Genomic DNA, 14782 nt, shown 5'->3' with positions numbered 1-14782 from the left:
TCCCTTTGTGTTTTATTACACCATAGCTTAATGAACTATAAGCATTGGAGTTTTCAATTAAACTTTGTGTCTAATAGCATACCTTTTAAATGGCAGTTTGATGAGTGTTTAAGATAATTGTTACAATTCTTTCTCTAATTTATATGCTCTTGTGAAGTCTTTCAAAGAGCTTTAAAGGAATTTTTCTTTTGTGTGTGTCGGGGGGCGGCAAAGGTTTAGATAATCTTTCCTTAACATAAATTGTTCATATGATATTCTTAAAAATTATTCTGAGACTTTGTAAGAAAGATTGTTTTTAAGCAGTAGTAGGTTTCCATCTTTCTTAACATTTGAAATTTGTTATTCTTAGATTGTGTCCTTAGAATATGAAGTCAGTAATACATTTAAGTTTGATGTGGATATTTGTCTTGAATATGTTTGTGCCTGAATATCTTTAGCATAAAGATGATATTCTAATAAATCATAAGCTTGGTTGTGAGAGGCAGATACCCCTTTGTAGTAAAAGAAAGGCTGTTATATAGCCTATCTCAAAAGGAGAGAGACAATTAGCCATCTCGATTTTGTACGTATCCTCCCCTCCTATTTTATTTTTCCCTCTCCTGGGATAGGAGGGTAGTCAGAACCTGCCTTATGTAGAGAAAAGGGAAGCAAATCCCCTTTATGAGTAATCTCCCCCTTAGGATTCCCATAAGGTTTTCCCTAAAATCAATTATTTTCCTGAAAATCCAACACTTAAGTTTTGACATTATGGTCCTTGTTGGCATTATCAGTATTCCTCTCCCATTTCGAGACATCTTTCCAATGTAATTAAATAATCATTCTAATAGAGAAACCACTAATAAATATGTCATAGATGAGGTCAACTTAGGTACCAGTATTTAAAATAAAATACTATTTTTTTACTCAGTTGTATTATTACCTTGTTTACCTGTATTGATTTTTTAGTAGTGATCAACTGTTTATCTTTACACTAACATTAATGGTTTATCTAGGTTTTTAAGTGCAGTGGTTTTTCTACCTGTAGTGTATTTTACAGTAGGAAAGTGATTTCTTAGTCTAAGGAAACAATAATAAAATAAATTTTTGGAAAATTAATCACTTCCTATTCCTTTGAAAAATATAGTAACATGTCAGGACAGTTTATTGCTGTGTTGCAGAATACATCAAGAGTAGTCAGAAAATTACTGCTTAAATTTTGTTAATCTATATTCTCTGTACATATACATGCACATACACAACACACAAATGAATTTAGGCTTTTATTTAAAAGTAGGGAAAATTGAACCTAATTTTTTTTTTTTATCAACTAACAGGGGTGGCACTGAATCAACAAGACAAGCAACTCAGTTGATCAATGCTTTGATTAAGGATCCAGACAAAGAAATTGACGAACTTATTCCAAAGAATCGTTTGAAAAGTTCTTCAGCAAATTCCAAAATAGGGTCATCAGCACCTGCCACCACTGCTGCTAACAGTTCCTTAATGGGAATTAAAATGACGACTGTAGCTCTGTCATCAACATCTCAAACTGCCACAGCACTCACTGTGCCTGCAATTTCTTCTGCATCTACTCACAAAACCATTAAGAACCCAGTGAATAATGTAAGGCCTGGTTTTCCAGTTTCTCTTCCATTAGCATATCCTCCTCCACAGTTTGCACATGCTTTGCTTGCTGCTCAGACTTTCCAGCAGATTCGTCCACCAAGGTTGCCCATGACCCACTTTGGAGGTACTTTTCCACCAGCTCAATCCACTTGGGGTCCTTTTCCTGTCAGGCCTTTGAGCCCTGCCAGAGCTACTAACTCACCTAAGCCTCACATGGTGCCTCGCCATAGCAATCAGAATAGCAGTGGTTCTCAGGTGAATTCAGCAGGTTCTTTAACTTCAAGTCCAACTACTACAGCCAGTTCATCAGCTTCAACGGTGCCTGGTACATCTACAAATGGCAGCCCTAGTTCACCTTCTGTCAGAAGGCAGCTATTTGTCACAGTTGTGAAGACGTCCAATGCCACCACCACCACAGTCACAACCACGGCGAGCAACAATAGCACTGCGCCCACAAATGCCACGTACCCTATGCCTACTGCCAAAGAACACTACCCAGGATCATCCCCATCTTCCCCTTCACCGCCTGCCCAGCCAGGAGGGGTTTCTAGAAACAGCCCTTTGGATTGTGGAACAGTATCTCCAAGTAAAGGGGCATCTTCCTCTGAACAGGAAGCAAGTAGTCCACCAGTAGTAGAAACAGCAAACAGCAGACCTCCAAACAGCAGCAGTTCTTCTGGGAGTTCATCAGTTCATTCTACTCAGCCACAGCCTCCAGGACCTGTTTCTCAGGAGCCAAGACCATCTCTGCAGCAGTCTCAGGTTCCTCCCCCGGAAGTTAGAATGACTGTTCCTCCTTTGGCAACAAGTTCTGCTCCAGTGGTGGTGCCTTCTACTGCCCCAGTGACTTACCCTATGCCTCAGACACAAATGGGATGCTCACAGCCTGCTCCTAAAATGGAAACCCCTGCTCTTAGACCATCCTCTCATGGCACAACTGCCTCTCACAAGAGTCCGGCTCCAGTGCAAAATTCATCTGTTGCAGTCCTCAGTGTCAATCACATTAAAAGACCTCACAGTGTTCCCTCTTCTGTCCAGCTACCTTCAACCTTAAGTACACAAAGTGCTTGTCAAAATTCAGTACATCCAGCAAATAAGCCTATTGCTCCCAATTTCAGCACCCCCTTACCATTTGGGCCCTTTAGCACATTGTTTGAAAACAGCCCTACTTCTGCTCATGCCTTCTGGGGAGGATCTGTTGTTTCATCTCAGTCAACACCAGAATCTATGCTATCAGGAAAATCCTCCTATTTGCCAAATTCAGATCCTTTACATCAGTCTGAGACTTCCAAAGCTCCAGGTTTTAGACCACCATTACAGAGACCCACTCCAAGTCCCTCAGGTGAGTTTGTATGTTCTGACATTCTGTAGCCGCTCATTACGAAGTGATGTAAGAACTCTTGGTCATTTTCTAATGTTTTTGCTGTCTGACTGGGCCAGATGGGGACAGAAAGTATTGTATTCAGTTAACTAAAATGCTGTTGTATTAGATGTTTAGTATGGGGTTATTATTTAATCTTTTTAGAAGTTTACAGTGGATATTATCTTGAATTTCCATAAATAAATGTCTTCATCAGGTATATTTTTCTCTCTCAAAAGGTCTCTTTATGTTTTAATTTAATAAGATACTATCAAAAGTTGGCTTTTATTTCAAATAAAAAATGATTTTTTATATTTTATTTTTCTGATACTCTTTTCTTGCTTTCAAAAAAAAATGAGAAAAGTACAGATCCATACAGTTTAATAGGGTAACCACTAACTATATGTGCTATTTAAATTTAATTAAAATTAAAGAAAATTAAAAATTCATCTCAGTCAAGCAGGATGATTTTTTTAATTTTTCAGTTTTATTAAGGTATTATTGACATATATCACTGTGTAAGTTCAAGGTATGCAGTATAATAGTGTGACTTAAATATATTGTGAAATGATTACCACAATAAGTTTAGTTAGCATCCATTATCTCATACAGATACAATAAAAGCAAACAAATTTCTTTTTCCTTGTAATGAGAACTCTTAGGATTTAGTCTCAACAATTGTGATATATATCACATGACAGTCTTAACTATAGTCATCACATTGTACTTTATTCTATATTATTTATCCTATGTTTATCCTTATTTATCCTTAATACTTATTTACCCTGTTAATTGGAAGTTTGTATGTTTTGACCACCTTACTCCAGTTCTCATTTCCCCCACTCCCCACCTCTGATAACCAGAAATCTGATCTCTTTGTCTATGAGTTTGTTTGATTTTAGATTCCACATATAAATGAGATCAATACAGTATTTGTCTTTCTCTGTTTGACTTAGCGTAATGCCCTCAAAGTCTATCTATGTTGTCACAAATGGCAGATTCCTTCTTTATTGGCTGAATAACTAATATTCATGTGTGTGTGTCACAGCTTATTTATCCATTCATCCATAATGGACACTAAGGTTGTTTCCATGTCATGGTCATTGTTAATAATGCTGCTATGAACATGGGAGTGCAGATTTCTTTCCACATGAGTGTTTATGTTTCCTTTAGATATATTCACAGAATTAGAATTGCTGGATCATATGGTAGTTCTAATTTTAATTTTTTTGAGGAACCTCCATACTCTTCTCCATAGTAGCTGTAAACTGGCCATATTTCAAGTGCCTAATAAGCACATATGGCTATTAGCTGCCATATTGTACACAGATATTGAACATGTCCATTATTACAGAAAGTTCATTTGGTATAAATTATCATCACAATGCTGATAATTTATAGAGGATCTAAAGGTCTCCTGGTTGCTTTTGGTTTTTTTCAACTTTTTAATTTGAAATGTTTGTAGATATATAGAAGAGTTCTTCTGTAATTACCCCAGCTTCTCCTAATATAAATACCTTACATAACCATGATACATTTATTAAAGCTGAGGAACTAATATTGGTACAGTATCATTAACTAGTCTACAGACTTTACTCAAATTTCACCAGTTTTCCCAATACCCTTTGCTGTTGCAGTATCCAATCTAGGATACCAAATTGCATTGAAAGCTGTGTGTTTGAATATGAAATTTCAAGTAATTAAAGATAATCCATGCCGGAGATAGACGACAAACTGTGGTGCTAAATATGGCTTACTGCCTGTTTTTACATTTGTAAATTTTTTTATTGCAATGTAACAGTGATGTAAGGTTTTTATTTTAAAAAGTATGTGACACAAAAATAGGAAATTCAAATTGCAGTGATCATAAATAAAGTTTTATTGAAACACAGCCATGCTTATTCATTTACATATTGTGTTATGGCTGCTTTCATGCCCTAATGACAGCCTAAAAATACTTACTATTTAGCCCTTTACAAAAAGGTTGCCAGCCTGATCTGTGTTATTGAAGAGATGACATTCTGGGATTAAAATTTATAAATTTAATGGGAACTGGATGTGGTTTCTAACTTATTTATGTAATATATAAATACATAAGAACATGGTCAGTAAATATTTGTTTGCTGAGGTTAATTGAAATATGTGTACCTTCAAAATTGTTTCAAAAACAATTGGGTGTTCAGTATGCTACCAAAGCAAGGAAGTGAGGTTTCTGGGGGGTGTTAATTTGTCCCAAAATTCACACTGAAGTTTAACCTGAGAGTCCATCAGAGGGGAATATTGCTAAATTTGGGTCAAAACAGGCATGTTTGCCTTCACAACTACACCACTATTACTATATCCAAGAAAATTAACATTAATTCAATAATAGCACCCAATATGTAGTATCGTCATTCCTAATATATATGCTTGTGTGTTTCTTTTTCTCATTTGATCCAATATCCAATCAAGGTTCCCACATTGCTTTTGACTATTTTGTCTCTTTGGTCTCTAGTCTAAACCATCTCACCACCTTCCTTTGTTCTTCTTGACATTGAATCCTTTGAAGAATCCAGTTGTCCTGAAGAATGTCCCACATCTTAAGTTCATCTATTTTCTCAATCTTAGATTACATTCAGGTCAGACATTTATGGCATGAACATCAGATAGATGTTTTAAGGAGTATAATTACACTGCATTATATAAGGAGACAGTCAATGACAAATCATCCCACTATTAGCTATGGAAAGCATGGCCACTTAGTTAAGGGGCTGATCATCAGATCTCTCCATTGTGGAAGTATAGCTACAGTCTTTTTTTCCCTGACAATTCTTAATTTTTTAAAGAGATTATTTATTTTTATAGCACTTTTACATTCAGAGAAAAATTGAAATAGAAATTTCCCATATACTCAATAATCCTAAGCAGGCATACTCTCCCCATTATCAACATTCCCCACCAGAGTGGTATGGTGGTTTCAATTGATGAATCTACATCAACATATCTTATCAAAGCCCACAGTTAATATTAGGGCTCACTCTTGGTGGTGTACATTCTGTGGGTTTGAAAAAATGTCTAATGACATGTATCTTAAGATTATAGTGTCATATACAGAGTGTTGTCATTGTCTTAAAATTCCTCTGTACTTGGCCTATTCATCCTTCCCTCCCCCCTAAGTTTTTTAGAGATAAGTTTCTATGCAATTCCTAGGCCATTAAACCTATTCAAATTCCAATATTGATATTAAAGCCACAAATATTCCATAACTACTAAAAAATCAAATATTAAAACTAAATATAAAAAATTTTATTTGATTATTCCTTTTATAGTGATCTTTATAAGATAAAAGGAATGATATGTCACTGGACTGAGAGAAGTAAACAGGGAGACATTTTTTAATCTAAAATATTTTTGGATATATCAGGGACCTCTTAGAATTTTCAGTTTTTCTATTTATCTTACGGGTAACTATTAGCAGTTATGATTATCTTTTACATTATAGGTATTGTCAACATGGACTCGCCATATGGTTCTGTAACACCTTCTTCTACACATTTGGGAAACTTTGCCTCAAATCTTTCAGGAGGTCAAATGTATGGACCTGGGGCACCCCTTGGAGGAGCACCCACAGCTGCTAACTTTAACAGACAGCATTTTTCCCCACTTAGTTTGTTGACTCCATGTTCATCAGCATCAAATGGTGAGTATTATACACTGTAATTCCATAGGAGGAGTGTCCATGTATGTTTCCTTAAAAGCAAAAGGTTTTAAGTTTTTCAAAGTTTGAAATTTTTTAACATTTAAAAATCATAATTTTAATACAATAGATAAAAATATAATTTGTATTCATGGCAATCTGTGAAATCAGGAAGAATTACAGTAATATTTCCAAATCTTTAAATTACTAGAATCAACATCATTTAAAGTACTAGAATCAAACCTAGAATATTATATTGAAATTATTTATTTCTAATTTTTTGAGAAATAATTCATCTTGTTATACCACCTATTGGCATACATTGACTTTTAGTTTTATTTGAGAATTCACTTACCAAAGAGAAAGATTTCTAGCTTAAAAAAATAAATATCAGGTGCTTTTTGTCCACTTTTAAATCTCAAGTACTACGTAAACAGCACAACTGATTTCACATTATCCATTATTAGATGTATGTTGTTAACTCTGCTCAGATTTTTGGAGCAGTGCTTAGCTTTTCAAACTAGGGAAGATCAGTCATCAATAGGGAATTCAACTCACATTACAAAAATTCTATAGTAAGATGATTTGGGTTTTAATTAAACTACCAAATCTCTCCTTACTAGCAATGCAAGAACCCAGGTGATAGAGCCTGTTCAACTGAATGAAAGAGTAAAAAAACTTTTTAAATATCTGAGAAATACATATCAAAGTACACCACTTACAGTATGAAGTAAGTAGTGGTTTATAGTGAATCTGCATATTGCATAGTTTTTCTTGTATTTGTCAAATAACAAGGAGCAGGAGCATCATAGAAAGGATATTATTCTTTCTCAAGAGTCCCTAAGAGAAGAAATGGGTTTTAAAAGACTATAGCAGTTCTTATTGAAGATAATTTACCTATCTTTGAAAAAGGTTAAGAAAATTTCTTAACAATTATAATTGAGATAAAGTGAGTAGTTTAATAATGTTACTTAGCCTGGTTTATTTAAACATAAGCCATTAAATAGAATACTTAAACTAAATGTAGCTCTAAGGAATAAGTGGTTATTAAATTTTAGTCTTTAACTCTCTGGCTGGTAATAAAGTTATAACATCAGTTACTTAAAGCTGTATTCAGTACAGCATTCCTCAGTTACTAGAGGAATATGTTTTTTGTTTTGGGGGGTTTTTTTAGTTTATTATAAGAAAGACTGACAGGTATATATTGAAGAATTGGAAGGTAGTTCACTCTGTATTAATGATTGGTACTTTTTCCTAACTAGGGGTGCCTTCCTTCAGGGATATGACTTTGAAGAGACTTAAAGGGCAGAGTACAACAATTAAAGACAAAAAGAGCCGACAAGAAAATTAAAATAGTGAGGATTACCAATGTACTTCTTTTGTAATATAGCTAATAACTATGTTAAACTAACAACAACAGTTAATTTATTGAGTTTAGGCACTTTTCAAGTTAATTTCACCCCAAACTGCCTTTGTAGACAAAACCCTAATATAAGCATTTATGTGAGCTTAGACAAGTCACTTCAGTGAACCTCAATTTTCTGATCTGTTAATATCTATCACACTGGATTAGTGTAATAAGTTAATTGGATCATGTATCTGTTATCTACTATTACTTCTGGTCTGTTTCTTTTTTTGATGATAAGTATGAGGATGATTATAATGATAGTAAATGTTAATCCTGTTTTCTAATAGTTTTATGAATGTACCACTATATAGTAAAATCTGGAAAAAGAACAAAGTAAAGATTATTTAAGAGCTATAGGTAGTTATTGAATATATTCAAGACTAATAAAGTTGGAACAGTAGAGCAAACATTTTTATAAATAGCCAATGATTAAAATGTTGGAATACATTATAATTTTCTGATTTTAGCTGCTTAGTTTTTTTTCAGACTACTTTTAAAATTAGTTTTAATCTCTAAATATATAACAGATCTGGATCAGTGTCCTCTAAGTATGTTGAGCTGAAAAATAAACCATAACAAGAATAAACATCTCCCTTAAAATGTCTACGTATGGGTTATTCATATTCACCTATTTATATATAAAATAAGGATAGCTTTTTATTTTCATATTCATAAAAAATAGACATTGGGGAAAGAGGAGGAAAAATTGCAACATGACAGTCATTGAAATGTGTTACCTGAAATTTTTTGGTTATTTTTAAAATAGGATTCTCAGAAGCAGAGAATGTTTTTAAGTACACTAGAAACATTTATTGGTATTAATGTTTATTTCTTTAGGAAATACATTATTTCCAACTTCACAAAATATGATAGGTTGTTTTGCTCACAGTTCGGTGTGTGGGTTTTTGGTTTTTAATTTTTTTTCAATTTTTATGTACATTCTATTTGTTGAAAACAAATTGTGTTTTTTGTAACAATACAACCAGTTTAGGTTGGTTTTTCTAATATAGTGCTAATTGATACAAAATATCATTTATTCCATTAAAATTGCTTTCATTGGTACATTCCAGCAACTTTTTTGTTTCAAAAAATTTTAGGCTTACAGAAAAGTTGAAAGAATACTTCTAGAAACATCTATATTCCTTTCAATTGGTAATTACTTAAATTTACCAATTTCTTTTTAAACATTTTGTTCCATTTTACTTTATCTCTCTGCTTTTTTGTTGTTGAAACATTAGATTCATAAGTGACACTACAAACATAAAAACTTCAATCTGCAACTGAAAAATAAGGATGCTTTCTTACATAACCAGAATATCATTATCAAATACTAATATGTTAACATTAATTTAGTAGTAATATCTGATATGCAGTGCCTCTTCAAGTACTCCCAATTGTCCTAACTTTTTGGGGGGATTTTTTTTCCCCTTTGAGCCATGAACACCTCAAGGTAAACAGGTTGCATTTGTGTATGTCTCTCACATCTAACTTTTTTAAAAAGTAAGTTTAAAGTTGTAAGAATAGCACAAAGAACCCTTGTACATTTTTCCCAGATTGTTAATATGTTGCTACATTCCTCCTTCTCTACTATGTATCCATGTGTGTGTGTGTGTGTGTGTGTGTGTGTGTGTGTGTGTGTGTGTGTGTGTGTGTGTGATATTTTTCCTGCTCCATTCTAGAGTTAGTTGCAGATATCAAGTTTTCCTCTAAATACTCGATTAAAATGTTTCCTAAGAACAAGACACTGTCTTCCACAACTGCAGTGCAGTTATGAAATTCAGCAAATATTACACTGACAAAATATTATATATAGTCCATATTCACATTTCACCAGTCGTCTGAATTAATGCCTCTATTATTTCCTCTCACCCAAGATTCAAGTCAGGATCACAAACTGCGTTTAGTTCCAATGTCTATTTAGTCTCAAATAATCTGAAACTCTTCCTTTAGCCTTTGTCTTTCAAAGACTCTTTTGAAGATTACAGGTCAGTTGTTTGTTAAAACCCCCCTTAATTTGTTTTTCTGGTATTTTTTTGTTATTAAATTTAGATTGTGTATTTTTTATGGGAATTCTAGTATATAGTCAGTGTTGTATCCTCAGTGCATTAAATTAGAAGGTATAAAATGGCAGTTTGTACCATTTTGGTGATGTTAATCATTTGGTTAAGATTGTGTATGCCAGATTTCTATACTGTCAAATTATCATTTTTTCCTTTGTACTTATTAAATAACCTGTGGATAGTTACTTTGAGACTACGATCGTATTCCTCATTAGACTTTCAGGCAGAGTTTAAGGGAAATGAAAAGAAGTAGCACTTGTCTTAGTATAAATAATAGTTTGATTTTTGTAACCATGTTAATGTTCATAAATTTTTTAATCAACTTTGGTGAAGGAAAAAAAACACTAAAATTGAATATAAATAGAAACAAACCTGTGTGTATTGCAAATTATTAACATAAATCTACTTTTTATACCCTTCAGTCTAAAGACAGACTTTAGACAAATCTTCAGTTCTATTTATGACACTTTTTATAGTTTATGGATAAGCAATTTTAAGACTATATGTGATTTATTATAAGATTGAACAAATTAATAAATAAGTATTTCAACAATGTTATAACCCAAGTTCTTAATGTGAGAAAAGAGAAAATGTGGGAATGGATAAGGCAAGGAAGAACTCTGTAGAATTAGGGAATCAATTTGAACTCATGATTTTTTAAAATATGTATGTACAGGATTGCATCATGAAATTGCCATTTTTCCTCCAGCTATCTACTGAAAGGGCCTTGAAGCAATCAATCTTCAGCAGCAGTGAGCACATAGAGTATCCAGATCTGTCTATTAAGTTTTTTGTCCACTAAAAGAATCTAAGGTTTCTTGGGGAAATAGCTTATTTGAGAGTTGGGGGCAAGGAGAATACAAGGGGAACCTGCCAAGTCTTATAATGTCAAAAAGCAATTAGGTGCTCAAAATGATGGGACCTGTTCAGGACATAGGAGGCAGCTTCAAAGGGCTCACACTGGCCAAATTCAGAAGAATTTGACCACCAAAATGAATAATGGCACCTCATTGGATAAAACAAGAATCCATGAGTTTACAGTGATTATAAATAACATTTTTTAATGCAAGGAAAGGAAACTCTTCCTTGTAATAAAATGACAACACATAAATTTTGAAGGAATTAAAATTAGAGCCATCATTTTGCAACTGTTAGAGTGATTGATTCAGGCAACTGACCTCAGACCTTTACCTCTAATACTGAATTTTTAACTAGTTTGTATTTTCCTCACCTAATATAAGTCTTAATACTGTTACTTTTAAGGAACATTTAGTTTGTTTTGTCTGAGTTCCAACTCTTGGTTAGGTAATCTGTTCACAAGAAACTATTTTTCTTTGTTTATGGTAGTCTTTTAAAATTTTGTTTTCAGTATTTATTTAGATATTTTTCTTAAAGGCTGCCTTCCAGATGCTATAGTAGAACCACAGAAGCTTTACTTATTTTTCATAATATATATATATGGTTTATTTGAACAGGTTCTATCACGTTTCTCCATAATTCCAGTCCTTTCTTCCTGCCCCCCTAGAACATCAGGACATGATATTAGGACCCTAGCAAATTAAGTTGGGCTATTTAATGTGAGAGACAAGGACCTTGTCTTTACAGAAAATAAAAGAAAACAAAAACCCTTTATTGAGGCCCCAGAATAACAGATTGGTGATGCCCAAGAACCTTCTGTATGTAGCCTAGGCAGCGATCACCTGAGCCTTGTCCCACTCAAATTGGTAAAATCTATCCTATCAATATTCAGTCAGTCCTGTGCTGATTACTGGTCACTGGCTCTGGTCTGTAAGTTTCAGTCTTTGGCAAATTTAGTCAATGGGCCGTTTTGACATTCAGTCTTATAAAACTGTTATCAGATCAAAAAGCAGTAAAATTTGAAAGAAAGGAACTAATTTTAAATCAAAATAATGTATTTACAAAACAATACCCTTACAATGTATGTTGCATGCTGGTATTTTTTATTGTTTTCTTTAAACTTTAAAAAAAGTTCTGTGCTAGTCATGACCAATTACATTCATCTTATGATCTGTAGCTTAATAAACACTGAATTTAAGCATGAAGAAAGTACAGTATAATTTTCCTGCAGGAAATTTCATTTTTGATTTGTAAGTCACACTGCTCTTTGAATTTCAATCCAGAACTCTTGTCATTTCAAAAATGAAGTGGGTTTACCTTGAAGCTTAAGCTTGGCGTACCTCATTGCAAGAGGTCCTCCCAAGGTCCTATACCTAATTTTTGTATTTGTAATTTTGTATTCTTTTCTAAAGTTCCCAAGGTGATATAAGATCCAACAGAACTTCTAAATCTGTTATTTCTCCAATATAAATGATACATTATTTTAAAATAACATGGCTCTGGATTAAATTTTTTCTTTTTTTCTAATTAAAGAAATTATAAGTAGACATGAGAAATTATAATAATTAGGCTCTTTTTGTGGCAAAGAATATAGGCCCACCCAAGGAATCTCAAGGAACATGGTAATTATTTTTAGGCTATGCAGAGCCATCTTCAGAACAATCCAGGATTTGAGATGGCTATTCTCTCCATCTCTCTAGAGGATTTATGGTCTCTCAATTCATGGTGTTTCTTATGAGGCTCTTATATTTACTCTCTGCACTTAGGCTTCTTCATAATCTCATCTTGAATATGGTCCTCAAAGATTCAATTCATAGTTAATTAAACCAGTTTTTCTCTGATTATCAGTTACACCTTCTTGATGATTGGCCCAGCTCGTATGTTCAGGTTAGGCCATGTCAGTCATAGATTGCTGGCTCACCTGAGATGGATCATTCTTTGGTCAGATGCCTGTCGTTAGTCCAGTAAGCCTTCAAGAAGGAGAGGAAAACAGTCATCTGATAAAAACTATGGCTAGTGAGGTTGGCAGAATCTGTGAAAAGGGCAAGTCTTTTAAATGGGGCACATTAGCAGGCAGGCCTAGTTATTCGGTTCATTTAAAAAAACATGAAGGGTTGCTGTTATTTTGCTTTGCTTTTGTTTTTGGAAGGAAACAAGTAAGAAAGGATAAACTAGATCTAACACAGAGGTTAGGGCAGGTTCTCAGAGATGAGTGTGGGGGAAGGTAGGATTCATTTATTTTTCTGTGCTGCCACACCACTAAAAGCTATGTCTTGGTGTTGGTTGTTTTGGGTTGATTCTCAGGTATGTAATTGTGCTCTTTAAGTACTTAGTTTAAAAAACAAAAAATTTTTTGATCCCTCATGTTCTCCCCTTCTTGTGTTCTTTGTAGTTCAGTTTAGTCTTTTCTGTAATAATCTTTCATTTCTAACACTTCAGTTTCATTATCTCATTACCAGTTTTCTTATTCTGAATTATGCTGTTCTTTCATGTCTTACCGTTATTTTAGCTCACTTTGGAATTATAGGCTGTAGTTTCTTTCTATAGTTTCTGCCTTTGGAATATTAGGGTATAGCTTTCTTTCTGGCATGCTTTTATTGTCTACAAGATGTGCTGGGTCCGTATCTCTTTTGATTCACATAATGGAATTCGACCTTTTTTTTTTCATATTTTTGTTCCCCAATAATATCAATATCCATATAAGTTATAATTTATAAAGTACTTTCACATTCATTCTTTATGTTAATAGTCAGTACAACTCACTAGTAGGTGGTTTAGCCAAAAAACACTTCTGCAAACACTGGTATGATGTAATTGGTCTCCACAGTACTTTCCAATTCCAAATTTGTAAGATACCTGAATCCCGTTTTTTTTTTTCCCTATCATAATATCTCAAAGGACAAGTGTTCCCTAAGAATACAGTTTGGGAATTGCTAATACAGGCATGTTTTTCCCCACCTATGTTTTGTTGTTTGTTTAATTAAAACATTGTCTCATTGCTCTGGTGTTATACTTTACTCAGTATCAAGGGTTAATTCATTTAAATATTAATTGGTTTAATGGTTTATTATATGTGTAATTACAGCTTTCGTATCTTAACATTCTACCACATAACTAAATGGGAAAACTGTAAGCCAAATTAAAAAATGACTGAAATAGAACTTTAACCAAATTAATATGCATAGTTTATTATTGAGCATTTTTCTCATTTAATTTTTCCTCAGAGTGCATATTTTAAGTATCTTCAGAATTTAAGGTTTGATTTTATAAAATTATATGCTCTATGGATGACGTGTATACTATTTCAAAATATTTTTTCTCTAGATTCTCCCACACAGTCAGTATCCTCAGGAGTTCGTGCACCTTCTCCGACCCCATCATCAGTACCTTTAGGGTCAGAAAAGCCCAGCAACATCTCTCAGGACAGGAAAGTTCCAGTCCCTATTGGGACTGAACGTTCTGCACGTATCAGGCAAACTGGAACTTCAGCTCCATCTGTTATTGGAAGTAACTTGTCCACATCAGTAGGGCATAGTGGCATCTGGTCCTTTGAAGGGATTGGTGGCAATCAAGGTATGATGCACTATCCTGCTTACTAGAAATTGTTTCTGTATTTAACTAAAATATTGTAAGAGTATTTAACTTTCATAGTCATTGTTAAAAGATCTGTATTCATATCTCTGTTTTGACCAATCTTCTTTTAAGAGATCAGAACATTTTTGTTCCCATGTGATATTCCATTTCATTCACATTGATAAATGTGAATTTATCATTGCTTTTTGAAAGTAGTAATAAGCATATTCTTTTCTTAATTT

General features: G+C 33.6%; 1 protein-coding gene across 6 annotated transcripts in view; it reads left to right on the top strand.

Moving 5' to 3' along the window:
- Positions 1-14782, top strand: part of ANKRD17 (ankyrin repeat domain 17) — a 171411-nt gene that overhangs the window by 153110 nt on the left and 3519 nt on the right. For 5 of the 6 annotated variants that reach the window (XM_036927555.2, XM_036927556.2, XM_036927554.2 and 2 more), the window contains 3 exons: positions 1314-2947; positions 6447-6644; positions 14292-14540. In XM_036927555.2, coding sequence (XP_036783450.1) covers positions 1314-2947; positions 6447-6644; positions 14292-14540 — 2081 coding nt within the window. Of the gene's footprint in view, positions 1-1313; positions 2948-6446; positions 6645-7903; positions 7997-14291; positions 14541-14782 lie in introns of those variants that run through there. The other variant, XM_036927559.2, reaches the window with a different exon arrangement.

The sequence above is a fragment of the Manis pentadactyla genome, chromosome 5 (assembly GCF_030020395.1).
Source record: "Manis pentadactyla isolate mManPen7 chromosome 5, mManPen7.hap1, whole genome shotgun sequence".
In the NCBI taxonomy this organism is placed as follows: domain Eukaryota; kingdom Metazoa; phylum Chordata; class Mammalia; order Pholidota; family Manidae; genus Manis; species Manis pentadactyla.
The sequence above is the reverse complement of the archived record's forward strand: the minus strand, read 5'-3'. Positions and strand labels throughout refer to the sequence as shown.